Genomic DNA, 27,638 nt, shown 5'->3' with positions numbered 1-27,638 from the left:
GCAATTACTGAAATGTTTACGAAGTTATTTTTAATATTTTTACATGGGTATATAATTTTTGGGGAGTTGATAAAATGATGTCCTCACATGTCAATAAGCATGTAATTTGCTATCCGAATGTATTTTTTACCAATAAGTTAGGCTTGAGTTGTATTTTCAACTTCTGTAGCTAATCTGGCACATCATATATTTTAATATCACACATAGTGGCTCTTCCTATTCATTATTATTTTTATTATCTACTCAGACTGAATATTGCAAAATTTACTATATTTATGGCAATGCTTATATTTTTTGCTACACTCACATAATTGCACAAAAAAAATACAAATTAGCCTACCTATATTGAAGTCATAAACCACAAATATATGACTATATTAGGTTATTTCATCAGATCGGACTTCCATTGTCTAATATAATATAAACTGATTTGATAACCCTGAAAAAATCAAAAAGATTAACCGAAAATAACAATTTGATTAAACAAAAAACTGAAATTACAAAGAAATAACATACAAGCAAAGACCAAACAAATAAAACTTGAAATATTAATAAAAGCTGAAAAAATTGAAAAATGAAAAATATTATTAACCAAAAAATGAAAAAATCAAAATTAAATCGTCTTCCGGTGATAACTGCAGTTATCACTCGAAGACGATTGTGGATACTAACAATCGAAACGTTGTGACATAATTTGTTTTGAAATCTTTCAATTTTTATTTTATAATTTTTTTGGTTAATATTTTTAATTTTTCAATTTTTTCAACTTTTATTGATATTTCAATTTTTATTTGTTTGGTTATTGCTTATATGTTATTTCTTTGTAATTTCAGTTTTTTGTTTAATAAAATTGTTATTTTCGGTTAATCTTTTTGATTTTTTTCAGGGTTATCAAATCAATTTATATTACATTAGACAATGGAAGTCCGAACTGATAAAATACACAACGAAACATTGTCAACCACCTTCAAACAAATTATACTAGGTTCTTCACATTCACACCAACACTATCCATTACAATAAAACAATTTTCACACTATTAACTTTTCTGAGGACTTGTTTCGCTACATAGTAGCTTCCTCAGTTGAGCTGGTACTGATATTAAGCTACTGAGTAGCGAAACACATCTTTAGTAGAGCTGATAGTGTGAAAATTGTTTGATTAGGACAGGTCAATGTATCAGTACTTCAAAACACTCATCCCATGGCCGAGTATGATCAATGATAATATTTTTCATCAGCTTGTATGGTTAATTGAGATTATTATTTTGCAATTATCAAACATTTACAACTGCTCTCCCCAAACCCCGGCTACCTATTTCATTTTTATTTCTTTAAAGAACCAAAACTTCTAGCATGCCCTTTTCTATATCAATTTGACGTTAGGCAAGGAAATTTCAAATTACTATTAGAAAACAAAATATAAGTAAGTTTATAGGAGAGAAAGAATGAGAAAATATTCTGAAGTGATACAGTAATTTGAGACATATTTTCAAGACTGGTACATATTTTTGTGGTTCTGTAAGGGGAAAGTAAAAGTGCTTACTTTTTTAGAATTTAAGTAAGTCATCTACTTTCAATAAAAACTGCTTCACATATGTTCTTAAGCATTAGAATAGTCATAAAACATATTATTTGTATTTCGTCTCTGTAAATCTCTGATTTCCATTACATCAGTTTTCAACCTCAACTTCAAAATTTGTCTCCATATCACTTCTCGATGAACGTCATGAGTGATTCCGAGTCGAATTAGTGAGTTGTCAGTGATTCTCAAAAGAGTGCGGCCAGTTATATCATGCTGAACGAAATTTTCCATATAACATTGGTAATCACTACAATGTCTTCTCAGCCACTTTTGCACATCAGTTACATTCCAAGAGTAAACAGACTTTGGTTTGTTATTGTTAACTTTTGTCTAAAACAAACAATATGTCAATTCAATTGATTTTTCTTTTTTGAAAAAATCCTACTTTGGTATTATTATTGGAATTTATGGTCTCTTCTACCATAATTTTGATTCAGCAATTATTTTATTTTTATAATTTTACACCTAGGTACAAATATAAATTTCACTGTTATTCATAGACTTAGCATTGATAGTATATGTGCATATGGAATGAGAAAGAGCATTGACCCACAACTAAAAAAGGATAGATGCCCTAGATGCTGCATCCAGCATTAAATAATGCGACTGTTCACCACAACTGTCCACAAACAGGTACTTGTTAACCTCAGAGTAACAAAAGACAATAGAGAGGGCTTTTCCATCATTACAATGAAGGCAGCATAACTTTGTTTGTTTACGGGAAGTAAGTTGGACCATAAAACAGTGGCGGTTGGTTTAGTTGATAATCGGGGGGATATTATATATTTTTAAAATAAATCATTTCTGGTGAAAATGTATTCTGTTCAAATAGTTCCTACAGGAAATCTGATTTATTATTAATGATTTTGAAAAGGGGGCCAGTTTTTCTACCACCTACTAGATTTTTATTATAGTATGGCTTTATAATAAAGCGCATGATTTACTGGGTTAAAATTAAAGTATTTCAAATGAACTGATTCATAACAATGATAAACGTTAATTTCAAAAGTAATGAACTTTGCTTCATAAAATCAGATGAAGACATTTGTGATTTATTCTCAGATTTGATAAACAAGCGATATTGTGAGGTCCGATATAAAGAATGTCGATTAGAAATCATGAATATTTATAATAACGATTGAGGTTTGATGTTTTTATGTGATTTCATTCAAAATAGGTACCTATGGGTCGTTGTGGACCGACATTATGAAAGGGGATATTTTTAATGTTTTGAATGATCATTTCTTTCATTTTATTCTTATAAATGAAGTTTTTGAAACTAGGTTTATATTATTTGATATATCCCAACCAAAAAAAGGTTAGAAAAATGACAACTGTCATTCCATTTAATATAAACCTAACAAAGTTCATTACTTTTAAAATTAACATTTATCATTGTTATGAATTAGTTCATTTGAAATAATTTAATTTTAACCCAGTAAACCACGCGCTTTATTATAAAGCCATACATGAATAAAAATCTAGTAGGTGGTAAAAAAACTGGCCTCATTTCCATAATCATTAGTAAAAATCAGATTTTCTGTGGCAAGTATTTGATCAAAATACATTTTCACCTGAAATGATTTATTTTAAAAATATATAATATCCCTCCCATTATCAACTGTTTTATGGTTATCTCAAATGTAAACAAACTCTCCATAACTCCTCATTACCCGCCACCCCCCTCGTCAATAAATTGTACAGATACCCGCTTCAAAATACATGTATTGTATTGCTATAGGCATGGCAAGTCTATGCTAGTTGTTAACCAATCTATTAAATGGCCTACAACTACCGGATTAGTTCGAATTCATTAGATTGTCAACAGCTGATAATTTTTGAAAAAAGGGGTATTTTTTTTATGATAGTAGAGTTTATTGTCCAGAATGAGTCTATAACAGCTACATTTGTTGAAATGATGAGTATGAGTGTCTACAAGTACCATACCCATACAGAGGGAACAACGCTTACGAAATATTATAGGTATACACGGAGAGAAACAAAAATGATTGTCAGAAGATGAGATCTATCAACGTAGTGTGGGATGCAGATTCAGTGTGCGAACTAAAATTATCTCGAAAAAAGTATCCCAGCAAGGATAGAATCTGAGTTGTTAGTCTTAGAAACCAAAAAGTACATTGGTGTACTCTGTTAAAAACCAACTCATAAAAAAAGAAGAAGAAGAAGGTTGCATTTTACGTTGGTTAGTTTCAATCATAGTTTTATATTTTTTATTACCTATTCTGTGGTTTTATCGTATTACAAACTGAAATTTCCATAAACATGGCCAAAATAGGAGACTTTGTTTTACCGGGAGAAGTTGTGAGTGATAGCATAAAGTCTCTCAGAGGTGTTACAGTAATTGGGCCCGGTCTGAGGCAGAATGAAGAGAACCCAAATACACTATACATAACTGAGGCAGGTAAATTGTGTTTTAAAGAGCCAAACACTTATTGGATTGAAGGAAATAGAAACCATTACATACCAAAGCGAGGCGACCTGGTAGTCGGAATAGTTGTGAAGAAAGCTGGCGATTCCCTGAAAATAGATATTGGAAGTGCAGAATTTGCATCTTTATCAATGTTATCTTTCGAAGGAGCTACTAAGAAGCATAAGCCAGATGTTCAAGTTGGTGATCTTGTCTATGCCAAACTGTTGAATGCTCACCGCGAGATGGAACCAGAACTAGTTTGTATTGACTCTTATTACAAAGCTGGGAAACTTGGAATTTTGAGTAACGATGGTTTCCTCACAAACATCAGTCTTGGTCTAGCCCAAAAACTTTTAGATATTGAAAATCCTTTATTGAGAACGCTGGGAAAAAAGTTTCCCTATGAAATTGCTATAGGAGTGAACGGAAAAGTTTGGATAAACTGTAAACAATCTAAAGATGTTAATACTTTGATAAAAACCTTTGAGTTTGCTGAACAACATGACAAATCTATTATTGATATTTGTAATCAATTAACTTGAAATACAATTTACAAGTACTAAAATATTTGTAACGTGCATAAAACCCTGGGATTATCACTATTTCCACATTGTTGTTAAAATTCTATAATGATGACGAATACATTGGAATCTGTCACTATAGAAATGTCTAAAAAAAATATTCATGTTGATGCAGAAGGGTTACTACTAAATATTCAACAGAAAGTTGTATATAAATCATAATCTGTGACAAATTGAATATTCTTATGATTCTGACTTTTCTGTTCTACTTGGGAACTGTTGTGTGATATAAAGATAGAAAATTGTAACATTTTGTGATGTTAATGTGCTGTCTTTATGTGGGTTACTAATATACAAATTACAACTCAACACTATAAATACTTACCATTAAATTCCACATATAGTCAGTGGGTATACTTGAAGACTGGCTATAAATCAAATCATCTAAAGTAACAATTTGTTCAGGTCAGTCTCAACTCTCTACATTGTAGGTTAATGGACTGACATCTATTGAGGAATGATATGATTTTCAGTTATTGAAAATCATCGACTTTATGTTGATGATTGACACTACCTTGAACTGACGTGTGGCGAAACAGCCCGAAACTGGTCTGCAAGTGTGTTCCAATAATTGAAAATCTATTGCGGCAGTTGTATCGCCAACAACATATGCAGGAATAACTTCAGTGAAGAATCCTGCACTGACACGTCTGATATAATCCAATGCCCTTCGTGGTATTAGCCAGGAAAGTAGTTGTTTTCTGATAGGTGTCAGTTCATTGAGTTATAGTGTAGGGAGTTGAGACTGGCCTGAACAAATTGTTCCTTTAGATGATTTTACCAACTAAATCACTATCTGATTTACTGTCTCTTTTGAATTAATTTGTAATCTCGTTCAAAGCTGACTGGGCTCCAAGAGGTGCACAACTTATACTGCAGTACAATGCTCTCATTTGTTCTACATGTTCCGACATTAACATACCAGTGGCGTGAGCAACGGCCACTGTGTGACATTTTTTCACTAGTTGGGAGTAGTCTGACTTGTTCATTTCGTCCGAGTCGGAAAAATATTGCAGTCGCATAGGCTTATTGCGTTTTAACTTCTCATTTCAGTCATCTCCTTCCCTATACTAGTTTGTACAGGTTTTTCGTTGGATCTGGATATGACAAATGTCTTCTAGACATTTGTCATATTCTGGATATAATTTGTGTCGCTCCTTTGATCCAGTTTTACATGTTCTAAAAATATGTTAATATTTGAATCTACATTCATAGATTCAGTGATTTACATCATCTAAAAATATCAACCTACTCTGAAGCTAAGAGAATAGAAATGGATAAAATAGAAAATTAAAAAATATTCATATGAGTTGGCAACCCAGTTTGGGAATTCTTGATATCAAAGTCAACTGGGATGTGATTAAATGAACAGAAAATCATGCAAAATTAGTCTATAACTCAGTCTAGTTTCACTTTTCCTTCAATTTGTAAAAAATATTATACGGTTCATGTATTTTCTTTTCAAATTAAATTTGGTATCATTCCATTTCACTGTTTTTTTACTAACTCATTTGAATATTTCCCTTTAGAAATGTTATATGTAGGACAAACAGAGAGGGTATTAATTTCCATAATCCTTACTGAAATTCTGACTCAAAAATTCTGGTAGTTTTTTCTATTTATGGACGTGTCCCAATATTAATCTGGAATATTTTTTAATTTCAAGGATGGTACATTCATTCAAGAAGGGCTACAGATCAACATCAAATAACTATGGTCTGTTCAGCATAATTCAGAAAAATACCCTTTAATACCAATGAGTTGAAACATTTATTTTGTAAAAAAATAAATTTACCATCAAGGCTGCTTACCAACTAGTGGCCAAGGCATCAATCAGGGAAAACATACTTCTTTGGCACTTTGTGATAAAGGTCCTTGACTGTGTATTTCATACTGCTTTAAAGTTGGTGCCTTCTTACTTAGAAAATAAGCATTCTCCTGCAGCTTGTATCATCAATCCCTGTTCTCGACATATTATTGAATGCGCCCTCAATATATAAGAAATTATTTAAATTGACTTCCTTGTACATGTCCAGTAAAACATTACTCAATCACTGAAATTATTTCAAGACTGCCTTTCAATTGTTATTGCCGTAGATGACTAGACCGATTGTTCTCGGCAACTTGGCCAGGATTTATAGAGCAACAGAAGATTCTCCAATTCTTCCAGCCTATATCACCATTTTGTGAGTAGACGAGGCATTGTTCATAATTCCTTCCAGAATAATTCATTGTTACTTCCATGGGCAGCTTCGAAACCTCATTGAAAAAATAAAACAATACACTTGTATCAAGGGTCGAGTATTTTTGACAAAGATTTAACAGATGTAAGTGGATACACAGATGTTCCATGCATTTTGATCTAGTTTAATAGTTAATTTTTTTTTCTTCTTTTTTTTTAACAGCTTAAATTTGTGTATTCTTTATATAAATATTTATGAAATACATATAACATTAAAAATTGAACAATACCTATCACTAATGAAAGAATAAAATAATTCATTAAAACAAAAAAAAAATCAAATCCAATAAAAACTAAAAAGAGAAATTCCTTAAGATTCCAGACGCTGAACTCTACGTAAAAGTAGCAACCTTATTTAGATAGGATCATATCGCTTTTCCTGTAGAACAGCAAATAAGGAACTCGCGTTCCCTGGGGTTTCAATACGTTCAAAATACAACTTAACAATATGGATAATTCCAAATCAACCTACAACTTCACACTTCTTTAATTAAATTTTAAATATATTTCCATCATCCACTTGTTACTATCACTTGTCTTGCTCTTGAAACTGGTATTTGAACTGATCTCTGAATTAATCTAATCTCTGATATCAAATATTAAAAAAAATCTGTTTTTTCGTTAATCAAATATTAAAAATATAGCAATTCAAAGGTGAACATTCTTTGAACTCGCCTCATTTATTGGATAAGCTCGATGACATTATGAAACCCAAAAGGTGATCATTAACAGTTATACTGCTTGAAAAACTATTAAATTAGGAAGTAGTCAAAAGGAGTAGGAACCTGAGTAATCAAAATTGCTCAATTAAAAACTAAATGTTTTGCAAGAGAAAATTTTATTATAAATGCAATTATTGCCAACTAACAAACTAGAAGAATAAATTAATAGATATAGAATTTTCAGTAAACAAAAAATATTAACAAAAGCATTCATATGTATTAGGTTATTTTTTTTCACAAAATGACAAGTATCTTTTGAATACAAGTTTATAATTAGAAGCTAAACTAAGTGAACCTAATTTTGTTCTAACAGCTTAAATAGAGGTGGTATTTAAAAAGACACTTTCATTCGGATTCACGCCTGGTTTCATTTACACACTGGGTTCATATCAAATGACTATCATTAGTTTTGAAAGATGAAAATGGAACCTCAGGCATAGAATAAATCCAGAACAACTGCTATTCTAAAGGGATAAAAGTCCCTTTAGAACCTTCACAAGAAAATTTCCCACGAATTTGTACCAGAAAGCACGGATGTATAAATGTAAATAGAGACCAGTTCAATAGTTAGGAATTGATCTAGTTCACCTCCTGAAGATACCAAGTTGGTTGGTGAAACGCGCGTCGAGAAGAGTGTTGCAGTTCTGGTGTTTGAGAAAAGTACTTGTTTGATTCACTGGTTTGGTTACTTTTAGATGTCGATAAATGTTAATAACCTTAATGAAAATGTTGTAGCTGAAAATTTAGTGAATACAATCTCAAATATAAAATAAGCCTATCAATAACACAACAGACAATAAAACAATTTTCCGAATATTAAAAATGAACAATTTATACACTGTACATAAAATACAAGATAAAGCCTACATAATAAAAAAAAATGTAACTGTAACAAATTGTAAACAATATATATTAAAATAAATTATTGATGGTTAATTCACTAGAGTATTATTTTTATAAAAAGTTTTAAAATTTTAGGCATGAATATCCAATAAATGGTCGGCAAAGGCAGTGCCCTGTGTTCCACATTATATATAGCACCTTATAAAACAATGTACAAAATATTTTGTCTACAGTATCCTAAAACTATTTAGTTAATAATTACTGATGATTGAGTAAATCAAAGATCTAGCCAGTCAAGTAGATTGGTATTACATAATCATGGCATTGTATTTTTTCACTGCAGAATTTTTAGGTTGGCTTGGCCTAAATATTATTGGTGATACAAGCCTGAAGCTAGCTACCTGGCGACAAAATTCAGAACTAGAGAGTCTGCTGAGAATTTCAGTTTGAACAGTGTCTACAGTGATCATGACTTTCATTTAGTTCAAGTTTTTTATAGTTTGGGGTGTTTTGCTTTCAAATGAAGTGTACTCCATGCAAACCCATCTGTTATAAAAAATTAATTTGAAAAAAATTATCACTTTCATACAATATGCTTTTATAATGCTCTAGTTATTTCACTAGTGAAGTAACTTGAAGTCTCTCAATTTTAATTTCTTTTTTTTTTATTTTATTCTACTTTCATTTCAGGGTCTTTTTTGCTTAATTGTTATTTTCAGCTATTCATTTTAATTTTGATTCCTTCAGGGATTTCAAATCATATTATATTAGATAATGAAATGTATTTTTGGTAAATTTCAAACTTGAACCAAGAATTCATCTACAATAGATTTCTAGATGTATATATAAAAACAAATCTTGATAGATAGATGGAATTTCTAGCGTAAAATGAATTTATTGAAAACACTTTTCCCACTCCAGTGGCGTGGGAAAGCATTCGCAATAGATTTGAAAAATTATTACTTGGCACCATAACCTGCTGATTTTAATTGATATAATGCATAATTTGTCATATTATACCATAATGAGAGCATAGGAGATGGATTTGTCTATTGAACATTTCATTGGCAATTTCTACTATATTGACTGGAAAACATAGTATTGGGAATGTTTATAGTTTGAATACTCCAGTGGTGAAAATAACCTCAAACATACAAAAAAACATCTATGTGTAAATCATGATTAGCGTAAATACTGAACCAGATCTCCAGCTCTGAATGCATTAAAAAAAAGCATAAAACATTATTTTTTTGCCAACCGTTGTATCTCAAATTGTCTTGTTTTTATAAACATTTTGAAAGATTTTGATCGAATGGTTACAAACGAACCAAAATAATACATAATCCGTCTCATTGGATGATTAGATTCAACATTTTGAATTTTGTGTTTGAAAGTTTTGTACAATAAAAAAATTATGAATGTAAGATCTTACTTACCTACCAAATATTTGTAGTTGTATGTTATCTGAATGGCAGTTACCAAGGAATATGTATAAATTGGCAGGGTTTTTTGCTTTGCCCTAATAGCGTTTATCTTTTTTAAGACTAGAAGATAATTAATCGCACAAAGAGAATTTATTCTTTGAAAATACTTTTATTTTGCATGTTGAGTCCTAATGGAGAAATTTAGGTTACTTTTCATTCAATAATATATATGATGTGTTCATTAAAAAATAGAGGCAGACGATGATATGCAAAATCGATGGTAGGTTATTCTCGAAAAAAATGAAACGTTTCCATCATATATGTTATTTGTGTGTCTATGCAAATTTGTAAAAAATAATGATCGACTTGAAATGAAAATGAAAGAATAAATATGCCAAACAATAAGTGAAATGTCTATTATATGCAAATGATGAACTTGATGAAAAATGACAAAAATAAAAAAAAATTCAAATCCAACTATTGAAAATTTCGATCCTATTATTTTTAGTATTTTCAATAGTTCCCTCATTATTTTTCTCATAATTAATGTATCAAATGGATATGGCAAAAATCAAATCTGATTAAATTTCTATCTCTGAATACTGAACTTGTGCACAGAATAGAAACTTTTTCAATCATGTATTGACAAATTTTAATACGAAGTCTTCAAAATTCGTTGGTGTAAAATTGAAAGATGTTTGAAAAACTAATTAGGATTTAAAATCCTACCATTGTTTTTCTTATATTGCACATCAGCACTGAATACTACCAAGTCGATACTCGGAAATTTGTAGCACTTTAACGACCTTGGTAGGTTGATGATCAAGACAAAAGTATATAAAAATGAAAAGTATAAATAAAGTGGCTTATTGTGGTACTTCTGGCGCAGTTCCTATTCCACCAGCGAGTTCATACACTTTCAAAGCCACCTCAGCTGCGAGTTTGTCAGCCTCCTTCCTTGTGGCTGCTTCCGCATATACCCTGATGATATCCTCAGTTCCCGAAGGTCTAACGAAAGACCGCCCTTTATCATATTTCACAACCAAAGAGTTTATTGCATCTTGAAGGCCGTTAGGTGTAACGCAGATTCTTTCTGCATCTGTTGTTGTAATTACATTGCGATCCTGAAAATTGGTTAGAATAAATGTCTAAACTTGATCGTCATATCTTAAATTTCAGACATAAAACTTGATAAAGTTACCTTAACAGTCACTTTCAAGAGTCGATTTGGTAAATCAGTATAGCAAGCCTCCCACTGTGATATATTCCATCCCTTGGCGTGAAGTATTGTTTCGACTAATAACATGTCTGCAATTGCATCTCCGACAGTTTCATTTATAATATCAATCAAAGTCAGGAGTCTTTTGCTAGCCTGTTTTTGTTTTTCAGTGCAACTGGAAGAAAGATATCTACTCAGTATAATTTCTATAAGGTTTTCACAGAAGTGAATTATAATAATAATATTGAATATGTGAATGATTTTGAAATCATTTATCACTGTTCAAGAGATAAACGAATATGAAATTTCAAAACAATCCATAACAAGTACTCCAACAGAGTTTTTTTTCATATACATAAGCCCATGGACCCTAGCAGCATTCATCAATAGTATTTAGCTGGAGGTGAAAGGTCCTCTAAAACTTCAAGTTGAAATACTATTGCCGGGTGAGGTTGAATATCTAAAGTGATATGGAAACCAACATCTATATGGAATATAAGTATTTTCGTATATATTAATTTTGGATCAGTTTAGTAATTATTGAAAAAAAAATCCTGATTTTTATCAAAGGGCGTGATCTTTCAGTCCAGAGGACGAGACATCCCAATTTTGAATTGAAAAATTATATGAAATTCTTACTTGAAGTGTTGATTAATAGTTACGTATAAATATTTTATATATCTTACATCTAGGAAATAGAACATTTTGCTTTTTTGAACATTATAGCCACACTAATAATAATTTTCCAGTATTCTGAGTAATATTAAAGATCTTTGATATGATTATTAAACAAAGCTATTCCTAATTCCCTCCCTTGAAGATTGCCAAATTTAAAACTTCTTTTTAACAAAAAATCTCATTGAATTAACTATGGAACGCCGTTTTATTTTTCATTGTCACAAATATTCATTCCTCAATTTATTCAACTAACAATTTATTAGTTTAAATTTAATTGATTCAGGCATTTGTTGGACACATTAAAAACGATTGTTCACAAAATTTGTTCTATTTTAAATGACACTTGATTTAAAATGTTACATGAATAAAATTGTTATTTGAAAAAAAACTAATGAAATAACTTGAAGCTTTTATTGATTCTGAAGAAAAATATTGTTTCAGAGTATTGGAAAATGGAACGCCAATTTACTATATATTATGCTAAAAAATAATCTATATACATGTAGTTCAACTCAGCAATGAACAAATATTTTTATTCAACAGTCAATGGAATGTATTATTTGAGTAAATTCAATAAACGTTTCAATTCCGCAAATAATTTTGACCTTTGAATAAAATTTTAGTTATTTATATGAACCTTGAATAATAATGAAACTTTAAATTCTCTTTCTAAAAGTAAGTTCGTGAATAAAATTTCAATGAATATATTTGAATGACTGTCAAAGTTTTCTCTTGAAACATTGTTGGTAATAAAAATAGACTTTCGTTTGTCTGAAAATATAGCAAATTAATATTCAACGAAAGTCATTTTTTTGTGGAGGAATATCAGTTTTTTATCGACCTTTTTTGGGTATTTACTTACATCTAGGAAATAGAACATTTTGCTTTTTTGAACATTATAGTCACACTAATAATAATTTTCCAGTATTCTGAGTAATATTAAAGATCTTTGATACGATTATTAAACAAAGCTATTCCTAATTCCCTCCCTTGAAGATTGCCAAATTTAAAACTTCTTTTTAACAAAAAATCTCATTGAATTAACTATGGAACGCCGTTTTATTTTTCATTGTCACAAATATTCATTCCTCAATTTATTCAACTAACAATTTATTAGTTTAAATTTAATTGATTCAGGCATTTGTTGGACACATTAAAAACGATTGTTCACAAAATTTGTTCTATTTTAAATGACACTTGATTTAAAATGTTACATGAATAAAATTGTTATTTGAAAAAAAATTAATGAAATAACTTGAAGCTTTTATTGATTCTGAAGAAAAATATTGTTTCAGAGTATTGGAAAATGGAACGCCAATTTACTATATATTATGCTAAAAAATAATCTATATACATGTAGTTCAACTCAGCAATGAACAAATATTTTTATTCAACAGTCAATGGAATGTATTATTTGAGTAAATTCAATAAACGTTTCAATTCCGCAAATAATTTTGACCTTTGAATAAAATTTTAGTTATTTATATGAACCTTGAATAATAATGAAACTTTAAATTCTCTTTCTAAAAGTAAGTTTGTGAATAAAATTTCAATGAATATATTTGAATGACTGTCAAAGTTTTCTCTTGAAACATTGTTGGTAATAAAAATAGACTTTCGTTTGTCTGAAAATATAGCAAATTAATATTCAACGAAAGTCATTTTTTTGTGGAGGAATATCAGTTTTTTATCGACCTTTTTTGGGTATTTACTTACATCTAGGAAATAGAACATTTTGCTTTTTTGAACATTATAGTCACACTAATAATAATTTTCCAGTATTCTGAGTAATATTAAAGATCTTTGATACGATTATTAAACAAAGCTATTCCTAATTCCCTCCCTTGAAGATTGCCAAATTTAAAACTTCTTTTTAACAAAAAATCTCATTGAATTAACTATGGAACGCCGTTTTATTTTTCATTGTCACAAATATTCATTCCTCAATTTATTCAACTAACAATTTATTAGTTTAAATTTAATTGATTCAGGCATTTGTTGGACACATTAAAAACGATTGTTCACAAAATTTGTTCTATTTTAAATGACACTTGATTTAAAATGTTACATGAATAAAATTGTTATTTGAAAAAAAAAAAAACTAATGAAATAACTTGAAGCTTTTATTGATTCCGAAGAAAAATATTGTTTCAGAGTATTGGAAAATGGAAGGCCAATTTACTATATATTATGCTGAAAAATAATCTATATACATGTAGTTCAACTCAGCAATGAACAAACATTTTTATTCAACAGTCAATGGAATGTATTATTCAAGTAAATTCAATAAACGTTTCAATTCCGCAAATAATTTTGACCTTTGAATAAAATTTTAGTTATTTATATGAACCTTGAATAATAATGAAACTTTAAATTCTCTTTTTAAAAGTAAGTTCGGGAATAAAATTTCAATGAATATATTTGAATGACTGTCAAAGTTTTCCCTTGAAACATTGTTGGTAATAAAAATAGACTTTCGTTTGTCTGAAAATATAGCAAATTAATATTCAACGAAAGTCATTTTTTTGTGGAGGAATATCAGTTTTTTATCGACCTTTTTTGGGTATTTATTACCTTCCACAATCTGAAAAATATAAAAATTATAATGGAGAACTTTATACAAGTGTAGAAGGGCAAACTTTTTAGTTACCCCGATAAGTTACTACGTAAAAACAAAGTATTTTTCACAAAGAAAAATCTTCTATTTATCAGTAACTTGTATTTAACAATTTTGCCTATCAAAAAAATTGTTAAGAAATAGTCCAATACTTATCTTAACGTTTCGGAGGCCAAAATCTGCCTCCGTCTTCAGAAATGGACAGAAAAAGTTCTAATATACTGGCAGTTATTCCTTTTTAATTATTGATTTCTTTACTTCTTCGTCAGATGTCAGAGGAGTTTTGAAATATTTTTTTTTTGTTTTTGCCCTTCTACACTTGTATAAAGTTCTCCATTATAATTTTTATATTTTTCAGATTGTGGATGGTAACAAATACCCAAAAAGGGTCGTTAAGAAAAGCAAATTAACATTCACTTTAATGCATTAAATTTAAAATTTGGTTACAACTTTTGTGCAAAACATTCTCAAGCAAGTATCGTTTTATTTCATCAATCTTTTTAAAAAGCTAACTTCTGACAAAGAATTGAATTTTTTGATGATTTGAAAGGTTTGTATTATTTGAAAGATACATTTAAAACGATTGTTGATAATTTTAATTCGGCGCTGGATTTATCAAGAACTTCAAGTGTTACATATGGCAACATGCTAGTTCATTTATAGTACGACAAAACGCCGTTCAACCGTGGCGCTGAATAAAAATTATCAACAAACAATTTAATTCATGTATCACTGAAATTCAACAAATATAATAATTCTATTTTTTTCAAAGGAATATTAATATTCCAGTATTTTGTGAAAATGAATTGTTTTGATCGTTGCATTTAGGTGATACATGAATTAAATGGATTGTTGATAATTTTTATTCGTCGCTGAGGTCAAATCAAATCAAAATATACTTTATTGTCCGAAGATTTGCATCTTATTGACAAAGTCCAAGAAATACAATGTTGATATAAATAAAGTATAAATGTAGATATGAAAAAGTTCCAAAAATGAATAAATGTAAATATAAAAGAAGTTCTAAAAATGTATAGATAAAATACCACCATGTATAAAGTGATAGTACAATAGTACTACGGACGGATTATTAATGCCATACATATATGCAGTTATGTAGTTCCACAAAAATACGCCCGACGTCAGCGCCGAATAAAAATTATCAACAATCAATTTAATTCATGTATCACTGAAATTCAACAAACAAAATATTCCAGCTTATTTCAAAGGAATATTAATAAAAAGGCGTGGCACGCCGTTTTACTTTCTATTGGTTTTTTGTAAAAATGAATTGTTTTGATTGTTGCTTTTAGGTGATATATGAATTAAATTGATTGTTGATAATTTTTATTCGGCGCTGCGGTCAGACTATCATGTTGCCAGATTTAAAAATTCAGCTTCTGCAAGAATCCATTCGAAGCTAGCGCAGAATTAAAATTATCAACAAGCGTTTCAATTCATGTAACTATAATTATCAACAAACAATTTTATTAATGTTTCACAGAAATTGTAGTAAATTATTCGATAGTTACAAAAAAAATATATATGACAAACATTTACTTCAAAAAATGTCAAACAATGAATCTATATTATAACTGTTCGCAACTTTTCATCAAACAAATTAATTCATGTAACATTTTAAATCAAGTGTCATTTAAAATAGAACAAATTTTACGAACAATCGTTTTTAATGTGTGGAACAAATGTATGAATCAATTAAATTCAAACAAATAAATTGTTAGTTGAATAAATTGAGGAATGAATATTTGTGATAATAAAAAGTAAAACGGCGTTCCATAATTAACACTGTTCAATTCTACATTGTAGAATAATCAAGTAATAGTTCATTTCTTCATAGATCAAATGGATTCAACGTTATGGTCCATTAAAAAGTAAATGCTATTGATTTTATGTTTGGGTCTTGATTCATTGACTGGAAAACAGACAAAACTAGAGCCCAAAAACGGTGAATTCGTGGTATTGCACTAGGAATGAATCAATTTTTGGGGCCCAGGTTTGAGAAATTTTGTACTGATTTCAACTTTGAGCAAATTGAGCAGTTGTTGAAGAAACCAAGCCAGTTGAGTTTTATTCTTGAACAGTTACTAAAATGACATCTACCTGTCACTTTCTGTTGCTGATATCAATTTTTCCTTGGCATTATTACTGAAAACAACAGTTCCATGGCCGTTGGCCTCAAAATATACTCCTATATCATAAGTTAAAGCCTTGTGATGCAAATGTTTCACTCCAGTTGACACACAAGCTACAGGAACATTCTGCAAACATAAACAAAATGATACAATCAATATAATTGGGGGAAATATTTTTTGATATGGAAAAATATACTTGTGATGCACTCTTTGGAACCTTTGGTGTAGTAATGAATATTATTGGAGGTTTTTCCCCACACCCAACCATTATTTTAACACCTCTACATGTGAAGATGATCACTTGGTGATCAAAACACTTGTTAAGGTGTTAAAATAATGGTTTCGTGTTAGGAAAAAACTCCAGTAATATTCATACTCTACAAGATTAACTATTCCTGCATTCCAATCAGATAATTGATTACTTTATTTAGTTGAAAAACAGACAAGTCATTCATTGAGTTCTAGTTGAATTTGGTGAATAAAATTACATAAAATATTACATAGTAATTTATTCCATGTATTAGATATCATGAATTTTTTAATTCATTAATCTTCATACTTTACAGGCGGTTGAATTTCAAACCTTTCTTCTGAAAATCAAGAGTTTTGAACTCCTGCCCTTCTGTAAGGAAAGGAGTAGCATATGTTGAATTCGTTTTTCCATTCTGTAAACTATTTCTGTTTTTTATGTGTTCTTTGAATGTTTTTCCAGTTTGACCTATGTTAAGGACACAATCCATATGACAATTAACAAACTTTCTTATCTATCTGATAGCAAACTTTTGTGTATGCATTCAGTATGCATACTTGAGTTATTAATGGTTTATTGAGCCCTGATTACACCTTTATTTGGTAAGAACTTCATGTTATGTCAACCCAGATGAGTAGACTTTTGTAATTTTCATTCTTAATTCATGGAATCATGTTAATTTTCTTCATGGCTTGATTACATAATTTTTTGGACAACAAAGGATCTACTGATTGCTATAATAACCATTGTAAACTGTGATTTGTTTTATAATATTCAGTTGGATATTAAAATTCATATCAGAAAATGAAAACCATTTACTAGTCTGTGGAACATACTGTTGAATGCTTCTACTATGTTTTGATATGGATGGGCTAAAGAATTATGAATGATAATATCCGAGTGGGCTGATTTACAAAAGATTCCACATGGATGTCTGTTTTCGGTTTGTTGAAATTAGTCTTTCCATTAACCAGCTGTTGCCCTTCTATGAAAGACCCTCAAAAGTCGAGACTTATGCGAGCTAAGGATTAACGAGATCTTACCTTTAAACATGCGAATCCTAGCATCATTCATAATTCTTCCATCCATATCAAGACAAAGTAACATCATAATCCACATGCTAGTAAATTCCTAATGTGAATTCTAATAAAGAACTGAATGTTTTAAAACAAATCCAATGGACAATAGTTGTGATATCAATCTAGTAGATTCTATATTGCCCAAAAAACTATATAGGGAAAATACCAGGTTCTAAGAAACGAATGAAAATGACAGCATGAATGAAACCTAGCATGAAGATTTCTAAGTTCTTACAAAATGAAGGTGTAAACACTGATTAAAAAATCAATAATAACTTCAGCATGCATAAAAAATAACACAGACAATAGTTTGGTGTCAGATCAGTAGTTTATAAATTATTGTGTAGTTCTGATTTTATTACTATTTATTTAATTTGTTTTCACAGATTCATATTATAAAAATTAATATTAGTCATATATACATACATCATCTAGAAAATGCGTCAATGACTACACCATGATCATGTGCGGTCTTATACATGGGCCAAACGGAAATACCATATGATGAAAGTGTGAAAAAATACAGAAACAGTTTTGTGAAAAAATTAAATCAATCTATACTATTCACCTCTCTAGAGAGGGGCACGAGTTCAATCATGAATTGAAAACATTCTGGAAAGTATGGAAATTATTAAATTCAAAAATTCTCAATAAATAATGAAGATTCAACTAGATTTGAAATTACTGCTCAATCTGTTACTAGAAAATTATACCCAGAATAAATTACTATGTAATACCATTAACTTTATCTACCTGTTTTTACTAGAACTCAGCGAATTAGGCATCCAATATATCCAAACTTGAGGTTTAAAATTTGAAAGTATCAAAATAACCAATTGAATGAGTCTTTTAATATGAATTTTATATATCTATTGTCATTTCAGTAATTCAGTTCTTTATAAGTATTTATAATAGAATAAACTAAACTATCGTTCATTTTTTAAAAGTTTGTTGAAAGCGTATCTGTTTTTAATAGAAAATTTCAGTAAAAATATCCCCAAACTTGATAACACTAATTTATATGTTGAATGTTCTATAATATACTAACCAGTTTAGTCGATATGTATTCTGTAGAGGCTCCATTCGCATAAGCTGTCTGCACTAGTCCTAAATTTAAATCAATTCCTATATCCAGAAGAATTTCTTTGAGGTAAGAGGCAGCTAATGTTGCTATTCTGTCGCCGTCCATGAGATGGAATTTGTTATTTTCATCCATATAATAATAAACTATTCTATCAGCGTCACCATCAACTGAACAACACCTAACATTCGTCTCGACAGGAAGACCAGTAGGAAAGGATTGCTGGGATTTGACATAGTCAGCTCCACACTAAAAATATTTTTCTTTGCTTCACATAGTCTACTTCAATGTATGATCAAAATGTAAATGCAATATTATCTGCAATAAGGATGTTAAGATTTGACATGCTCTGAATTATTTCTCCACACATGTACGTGTAATAAAAAGTGTTGGTAATGCATAAAAAACAATATTACCAAATGATTAAGTTTTCCAGATCCGATGATTTCATCATTGTACATTTCTATCAGTAGGGTGTCTTGCAAAGCTTCTTTTAGATATTTAACTTTTTTCGCTCCAACTCCATTAGCACCATCATATATTACTCTGTTAACGTAATTTCCTTGAGAAAAGACACTACCTCTGTATTTCTTGAAGGCGTTTGTAAGCTTTCTATAGTATCCTTCTTCCGTAGGTTGACCATATAGTCTATTGGTGTTTTTGCATACTACAAAATAGTGTAGTTGGGGCGTGGTAACGATACCGTAATCAATAGGTTTTCCTGATAATGCCAATACCCCGTCCATCACAGCTTTTGAAAGATGGATACTACTAGGTCTGGTATCTTTTCCTACAAGTATTTCTACCCTGTCATTCATATTCGTGATATTGTATTCTTTTATTAATTCATTTATAGTGTCTTCTAATTTGTCGTCACTAAAAGAGTTGAGAAAAGATGTGCAGATGAAAAAGGCAGTTGATGAGTGTACAAGAATTTAAAATAGGAATATACGATGGAATTGGCCGATACTTGATGAAAATCCATAACTAACGTATTCAAAAAACACTCTAATGTGAGATTTTCGCTAAACGATTTTAAAAAACGCAACACGTGTTTCGCCATACAATGGCTTCTTCGGACGTGTCTTTACTTCAGTAAAGTGTTTTTTGAATACATTAAAATAGCAATGAATACAAAGCAACTGTTTGGAAGCTTAAAAAAATTATTAGCTTTGTGAAAATAAATAATTAGCATAACATGATTTTACTATAGTGCTGATCAAGCTAGATATTACTGATAATAGAATTTAAATGTAAAGCAAGGTAATGTTATCAATCAACAACAGGTAGTAAATACTTTAGCACTCTAGCCTTAATAATGTCATTTGATATAAGATAAATCTGCTAGTACATTCAAAGTTCTTTACATCAGGTAGTAAGAGTTGGATAACAAATATAATTCCTGGCCTGAAAACAAGTACTTCTTGGAGTGTCACTGTTTTTCGAGTTTGAAAGCCGTGGATTTTTGGAATTTTTTCCTGACGTTTCGCTGGCGCGAGTGGCTAGCTTCTTCAGAGGTTCAACCATCATGGCTTGCTGTCCGATGCAGACTAGGCCAAGCGGACAAGTCAGCTGTGGCAGAACATGCGCTTAGTGAAGGACACCACATAATTTTGTTTGAAAGCACAGAACCACCCGTACCAGTCGACTGGTACGGGAGGCAATAAAGATCCACAAACACAGGGAGAATTTCAAACAGAAAAGAAGAAGCGGTGAACCTCAATCGACTATGGAATCCCATTTTAATGAATTCGAGAATAACGAACAGAATGACAACAGGCAGCAAGATTGTTAATGTTCCAGGTTCGAGTACAGCTACAAGTACAGGTACAAATACAGGTTCCACTGATTACCTGACAAGGCATAAATACGCTTTACGAAGCTTAAAAGTTAGTTATCGGACAGCAAGCCATAATGCCTCTGAAGAAGCTAGCAACTCGTGCCAGCGAAACGTCAGGAAGAAATTCCTAAAATTCACGGCTTTCAAACTCAAAAACAGTGACACTGAAAACCTCAGCAAAGTCTAAACCATTTTGTCACTTCTTGGAGTAATATCGAAAAACCGATTATAAATGGTGTTTCATAAGTCACATTTCACCCATTCTGAGTAATTTTAATTTTTACATAAACCAGTTTTAAAACACAAGAACATTTTAATTTTTTTTTAAAGAAGAAGCCTGATTGCCCGAAAATTATTGTTGTCTTGTGGTAATATCTCAGAATAAACTTGTGTAAGCTTGTTTCTTGTCTGCCTGTTTCTGAGCAGCAAAGACTGGATTTCTGTTAATTTCTACGCTAAGTTCTCAACATGCTAATTTCACCGCCGGTGTTCATAAACACTCCCAGAAGTGTGGTGTTCTTTACTACTATTGTTTAATAATAATAATAATATCGTCTTTATTATCTTCTAATACATTCAAATCAAATTAATCATGTACAGTTAATTTATTATAAGAAGACAAAAGGAAAAGTTCAATTTACATGATGACAAGTCATCATTCAATTGCTCTTCCACTTAACCTCAAAAATGTCGCCTAGTACGGAAAGGAATAAACAAAAAGAATTTTTAAATATCTTAAAATATTATGACTATTTATTCATTTGTAATAGGTAGGTAGCTATTGGGTCATTAATAGTTTGAAGATAATAAGAGTCGTTTGAAATTGATATTAAAATGATTGAAGTCATCTCGTTTCATGGGCTCGGGAATGTCATTATAAATTGCACATATCTGGTACCTGAAACTCCTTCTGAAGAACTCTGTGCGAAATGATGGCGGAGTTAGTCGGCCTTTATACCTTACATTAATATTATGCACATCAGTTCTAGAAGTAATTTTCTGGTGTAAGTAAGACGACACTTTACTATTAATTATTTTGTGAAACAAAGTTGCAGTATGTAACACTCTCCTGTCGTTCACATTTAACCAGCCGGTATCCTTCAGTTCATGTGATATTCTTTCTCTTCTTCTAATACCAAAAATTAACCGTAGGCAGGAATTCTGAACTTTTTGTATGTTTTTCTTGAATTGGTTGGTTAAACATGGACCATACAAAACATCAGCCTAATTGAATATAGATAAAACTAATGATTCGCACAAATTCGCCTTCACCTTCATGGGTAGGAAATTTCGGTGTCCATATATAATTTTGAGCGAATAATATGCACGCCTAATAAACTGATTAACCTAGCTTTCGAACTTCAAGTCCTTATCTAAAATGATGCCCAGGCTTTTGGCTTCTGGGACAACCCCAAGTACATGATCATTTACTACTACTTTCACAGATTTGCAAATATCATTTCTAGGACCTTTTGGTTCGAAAACAATAACATTGGATTTACTACAATTTATATTTAAGCAGTGATCAGAAGCATTTTTCACAAATAATTGCAAGTCACTATTGATTAAATCGAAGTTAATAGTATTGAACGCTCTAGTAAAATCAAGAAGTACCAATACTGTATTATTTTTTTCGTCACATGCTCTTATAATATCGTCCACTATATGCAACAAAGCAGTTGTACAACTATGTCCTTTACGAAATCCGGATTGAGTTATTGGAAGTATAAAGAAATTGTCAATGTGTTCTTTCAACTGAACTTAAATAGCTCTTTCAAGAACATTTGACAAAGTTGGTAATAAACTAATGGCACGTAGGTCTTTGTATTCTGATGTATTATTTTTTTGGAACAATTTTCACAATTGCTTTCTTCCATACCGTGGGAAAAATATTATTTTTCAGACAAAAATTTACAATATGTGTTACATGTGGACAGCACATTTTTATGAGTTTTATATTCAGTAAATCATATCCCATTGCATTTGTTTTTATATTAGAAATTGTTTCAAAAACGAACATATCATGTAGTTCTTGAAATTTGAAGTTAAAGTCTATTAATTTATTGTCTGTCAATTTATTTCTGACTAACTATACACAGTTGTGTCAACTTTTTGTTGTATAGCCCAAAGCAAAATAATGAACCACTTATTCACCTTACTTGCGAAACATTTTGCTTGCTAAGTTAGATCTAATAAATAAGTTTGTGTCATCTGCATATGTAGTGATGCAACAGGATACATAAGCATCAACAACAAATAAAATTGTGCCTGTTATACTGCTATAGGGAACACCAATATCATTTATTTTGACATCAAATTTAACCGTTTTTCCATCTAAGGTTATTTTTTACTTTTTGTTATCGTTTTGTCGTGTATGATGTGAACCAACCTAATGCATTTCCACGAATTCCATACCTCTTGAGTTTTTCAAGTAGATATTTATTATTGAGATAATCATATGCTTCAGATAAATATAAGACTATGCCCCACAATAATTGGTTATCTTTTATTAAATTTGCAATTTATTGATAAATTGCTTAATGACTGTATAAATTACAATTATTTTAAAAAATCATTAAATGGTCACAGATTGCCTTTTGAAATAATTTAGAAAAGTCTGGTAAAACACTAATTGGTCTGAAATTTTCAGACAACTCATCATCACTTTTTTTTGTCTACAAAACTTGCTGGAATATCATCATCACCAGTGGTGTGCTTATTTTTCAATCTATGTCCCAAGTTAGTGATTTCCTGCATGGTAATTGGTGTGACAAACATTCGAAACATTTCAGCTTAATTTCAGAAGATTCAAGTTGTTGAGCAAGAAAACATTATACTTTTTGTGATTTTACTAGGATTCCCTTGTACGTGTGAATCATTTCTTTCATTTTTTCTTGTTACTTCATTATGTACACACGACATCACTTTCTTTTTATTATCACATGATGTAATTTTCTGTTGAAAGCTTTCCTTCCGTTTTTGTTATTATCAGGTTATTATGTTGTGTTTTTGTTTTCAGTGAAAAAATATTTGTTTTTCTTTGAAAATGTTTGTCCATATTTATAACTCATTTTCTACATTTAGAAAAAGCTAAACTTTTCAGCTTTAATCTGTGATTAATGAAAAATGAAAATAAAAGAAATGATTAATAAAAAAAGGAAACGGATGTACTGTGTGATCCCTTTTTATTAGTAAATATATTATATGCACTTCTTTGAGCTTGATATTATACGAATATGATATGTAACTGCAAAAATACAGAAAATGAATTGAGATGACTTGGTAAGCAAAACACTTGTCGAGACACAGCATTTTGTTCTTTTCTGAAAAAAGTGTTTTAATAGTTTTTTAAATGTATTTGCCAACTTCCTCTCTAGTATATTGGAGAAGTAATGAAATTACATTTTCTAATTGCACTTGGTCTATTATCTCTTGAATTTGAACTCAAACTTATAAAATATAAAAAATAGATATTCCTGTTGATATTATTTTACATGGAATACACTGTTTTCAAAGAGTGGCACTACCTTTGCTTTTCAGTAAGATCCCATAGCACAATGACCAATTTGCGATTAATTCTCCTTTATTTTTATTATAAAATTGATCATAATATGGAATATAATTTGGTTCATTATCAGTAACATTTGCTTGTGATTTGATATATTTCAAAATTTTACTCACACGACATTGGCAAATTTTGTTGCCCACGCTTCCCATGACTGTTCCAACATTTCTCCGAAGGGATCAACCAATTTAACACCATTGTCAGGTTCAGGATTATGAGAAGCAGTGATCATAACACCAATAACAGCTAGAAAATAACAGGAATAAAAAAGGATCATATTCTTCAAGGATCTTACCTTTCTTGTACCTTGCCCTGAGGACAGCAAGTAGTCCCATACGGTACATAACATGGTCTAAATCTGTAGCTCTGAAATATAATTGAATAATCAATATAATTCATGTAGGTCACACCTTTGTAACATTATTTGAAAATGTTTATTACTTGGTTCTAAATCCAGCAGTTCCATATTGCAAATGGGCCTTGATATTCCTTGGATACATCTCCCTAGCGAAAGCATAGACAGTTCTGTAGCTACTATTATTTGCCATGCTGTCAGGAATTAATAAAAGATTAAGTAAAAGTATATACCACCTCTTGAATTTCACTCTCACTTTTCCGTCAGCTGTCTCTTTCGAGTGAGTCATCAAGAGGTTAAATGAGCAAAGACGTCGACACAGTGACAGTTAGCCTTCTTCTTCGTTTTTATGTTGATGGTTTCGGAAAGGTGTGGACTCATGAGAAAAATATAATTGATCCTTAGAATTACAAAAGGTAGATGACGTGAATGTAACTATGATGTAAATATACCGATAACGTTTAATTTTCGATTTCTTTTGGAAGGCAAGAAAATGCATAAGTCGAAGTTCTCGGTTATTTAAAAATAAGCTGACTACCTTTTCCTTGTTGGTTATTTCGATAAAGAAATGGTGTGTGATATTAAAATTGCTGGGAATCATGATCCATCAACATACAGCGTTGTTTCGACCAGTCAAGTTCTCATTAGTGGTGGAAGGGTCAACTATGCACAGTTAGACTCAACTGCCCTTAAACGACATCCCTGTGAAAGTAATTTCATTTCCTCTTACGAATGCGCTATCTATGATATCGACAAAAGACTCAATCCACGCCTAAAGGTAGTCCATTGCAAAGCTTCGACAATGACTGCCAAGTAAGATTCCTCTGTCTGTCACTGAAATTTTCATTGCCAGGCATTCAGATGAAGCCAGAGTCCAAAAACGACTTGGATAACGATCCCATAGAGGAAGTTTTCTTAAAAGGATATATCATCGCCTTTGTTTAGTGAGACTTAACCTTTGAGGACAGTTGTTTTACAGTGCATCTGTTGTTGCATTACCATTGCTTTGTTTTTGAACTCTGGTTTCATATAATTGCATTGAAAGACAGAGGACGACTCTCATTCGGTAGATGATGTCGAATCTTGGCAACGGACTGTCTTGTTAGATATTGTAAACTTGATGTGAATTTGGGACTGTAAATGCCAATTACAAATGAGTTTCAGCAAGCGGACAGTTCAATTTATGTATTTTATAAATTGCTTTTTATATTCATCATTACATATTAAATTTTCACTGACTTCTGATATACAGAGCTGATGATAATGTGATATTGTCCTTTTGATTTTTAATTACGTATAAATCAGAAAATGTGCTATTGTATTTTCAAAAATAAGAACAGAAAATTGAATTTTTCATTCAGGCACAAAAAATAATAGAATTGAATTCAAGTTTCTAAACGTTAGTGGGTGCCTGAACACTTTTGCTTTCATAAGCATAGTCGACCAAAAACGGAATTTATCCTCGATATTTCTTCTCTCTCTTTCTAATGTACACATCACCAGGCGCAATGTCAAAGGTCATTCTATTGAGTGTACGGATAGTGCGCAATAGGTGATATTTTAAATTTATCGGTGAGGCCACCGATTGATCATTTGGATTCACATATTGGTCCATTCGAAACGCTAGCGTGTTTCTATTGATTGAAACAAACAATCTAATTTTTTCTCTTGTATTTATGAATTCGCCTTTATTCTGGGATAATTTGTGCTCGCACGGCGTATCGTTCGACCCGTAATAGGTGTTGCACGTTAAACGGTAAGACCACGTGCATTCTCAGTTGTATACGTTTCGACGCTCGATGTTTGTCGTTCGTATGGATATGACAACTGGTCAACGGAAAAACTCCATTGTAATCCATTTTCAAAAATTACAGTTATTTCATCTGAAAGACATCTGAAAGGAGTTTTTTGCTTGCAGAGTGAATGTTGTAGTAGAAGGAGTAAAAATCCTAATCTTTCATGCACAAATTCAGTTCATGACTATTTGTCACCACCATTTGTAAACAAACTTATACCGTATCGTCCTTTGCAAACACACTAGGTTAGCGCTCTGTAAGCGCAGTACGAAGGCGAAGTTTTAGCGATTTCCTTAAAATGTGACTGTAGTATTTAGCAGTCAGCTATATTCTGAGCAATGCGTTCAGTCCTAAGGGTAAGGGAGCTGGGCTCCAACCTGTTTGACACGAAGTGACTTTCCGGTTTGAGCAAGGCGATAATAATTCACTGAAATGTGACAGAATTTTGGCTTTTTGAGTGGGTGTGAAAAAGTAAATCTTATTCTGAACGAATCGATATCACTTTGCTTTTGTTCTGTGCCTAGAGAGTTCTCTGCTTGACCAGTGAATATAGATAATATCCGAGTTCTCAGTGTCCTTGAAAAAAAGAAGGGAAGCAAAATTTATAACGTTTCAAATTGAAAGTGAATAAACAAACCATAATTTATTTATAAATCTCGAGCAAAAGATTTTCAGTTAAATAAATTGCTGAAATCTATTAAAAAATCTTCATTCTACCCTGTCTATATAAAATACTCCGACACAGCGGTGTAGGTATGAGAACTGTAACGTTTTTCTTGACGTGCATTTCACCAACCAGTTTGGCATCATCAGAAAATGAACTAAGTAACTTAATTCCTGAATTCAGACTTTGTATATTTATATCTGATAAGCTCTGTTGAAAAATCTGTTTTCCCTTTAACCACATGTCATTTCCTTACCAACGACCCCAAACCCTAAAAGCCGTAACTTGTGCCAGCTAGGATTAACGAGGTCTTAACTTTTCACTAAACGAATGTCTTGGCACAAAAATATATGGTGGCTATTATATAATATCGTTATTGACCTCGTTTTCCAAAATAATTTAAAAATCAATTATTAACTCAATCACAGTCAATATAGTTACTAAACATTTTGAAATCGATAACTTTTATGTCCTATTCAACATGGCTTCAGAAGGAATAACAGACAGCTTCGTA

General features: G+C 30.9%; 3 protein-coding genes across 3 annotated transcripts; 1 reads left to right on the top strand and 2 right to left on the bottom strand.

Annotated features, from left to right (window-relative positions):
• Positions 1-1,595: 1,595 nt before the first annotated feature.
• On the bottom strand, positions 1,596-2,129 carry ave (sterile alpha motif domain-containing protein aveugle). The gene is made up of 2 exons (XM_023163048.2): positions 1,970-2,129; positions 1,596-1,914 (listed from the first exon to the last, which is right to left on the bottom strand). The coding sequence occupies exons 1-2, from the start codon at positions 2,006-2,008 to the stop codon at positions 1,603-1,605; spliced, it is 351 nt and encodes a 116-aa protein (XP_023018816.1). The 5' UTR covers positions 2,009-2,129; the 3' UTR covers positions 1,596-1,602.
• A 1,622-nt stretch (positions 2,130-3,751) lies between these two features.
• Rrp40 (exosome complex component Rrp40) lies at positions 3,752-4,580 on the top strand. Its single transcript, XM_023163047.2, has one exon. It carries the CDS (start codon positions 3,868-3,870, stop codon positions 4,555-4,557), a length of 690 nt encoding a protein of 229 aa, XP_023018815.1. The 5' UTR covers positions 3,752-3,867; the 3' UTR covers positions 4,558-4,580.
• Positions 4,581-7,659: 3,079 nt separating this feature from the next.
• nst (phosphoglucomutase 3-like protein nst) lies at positions 7,660-24,972 on the bottom strand. The gene is made up of 8 exons (XM_023163045.2): positions 24,751-24,972; positions 24,605-24,675; positions 24,426-24,555; positions 19,321-19,780; positions 18,872-19,153; positions 16,463-16,620; positions 11,029-11,221; positions 7,660-10,951 (listed from the first exon to the last, which is right to left on the bottom strand). The coding sequence occupies exons 1-8, from the start codon at positions 24,951-24,953 to the stop codon at positions 10,694-10,696; spliced, it is 1,755 nt and encodes a 584-aa protein (XP_023018813.2). The 5' UTR covers positions 24,954-24,972; the 3' UTR covers positions 7,660-10,693.
• Positions 24,973-27,638: the final 2,666 nt, after the last annotated feature.

Source organism: Leptinotarsa decemlineata, unplaced genomic scaffold (assembly GCF_025532065.1).
Source record: "Leptinotarsa decemlineata unplaced genomic scaffold, Ldec_3_MD MMD2_tig00000133_RagTag_RagTag, whole genome shotgun sequence".
Lineage (NCBI taxonomy): Eukaryota > Metazoa > Arthropoda > Insecta > Coleoptera > Chrysomelidae > Leptinotarsa > Leptinotarsa decemlineata.
This window is presented reverse-complemented; position numbering and strand designations above follow the sequence as displayed.

Excerpts from the sequence above, each read along its gene's own strand:
- ave (XM_023163048.2), bottom strand. The coding sequence starts at position 2,008 with ATGGTAGAAGAGACCATAAATTCCAATAATAATACCAAA. Across the intron at positions 1,915-1,969 it reads ATTCCAATAATAATACCAAA|ACAAAAGTTAACAATAACAA; the intron begins GTAGGATTTTTT and ends TGTTTGTTTTAG.
- Rrp40 (XM_023163047.2), top strand. The coding sequence starts at position 3,868 with ATGGCCAAAATAGGAGACTTTGTTTTACCGGGAGAAGTTGTGAGTGAT.
- nst (XM_023163045.2), bottom strand. The coding sequence starts at position 24,953 with ATGACTCACTCGAAAGAGACAGCTGACGGAAAAGTGAGAGTGAAATTC. Across the intron at positions 19,154-19,320 it reads CTGGAAAACTTAATCATTTG|TGTGGAGCTGACTATGTCAA; the intron begins GTAATATTGTTT and ends AAATATTTTTAG. Across the intron at positions 10,952-11,028 it reads TCTTGAAAGTGACTGTTAAG|GATCGCAATGTAATTACAAC; the intron begins GTAACTTTATCA and ends ACCAATTTTCAG.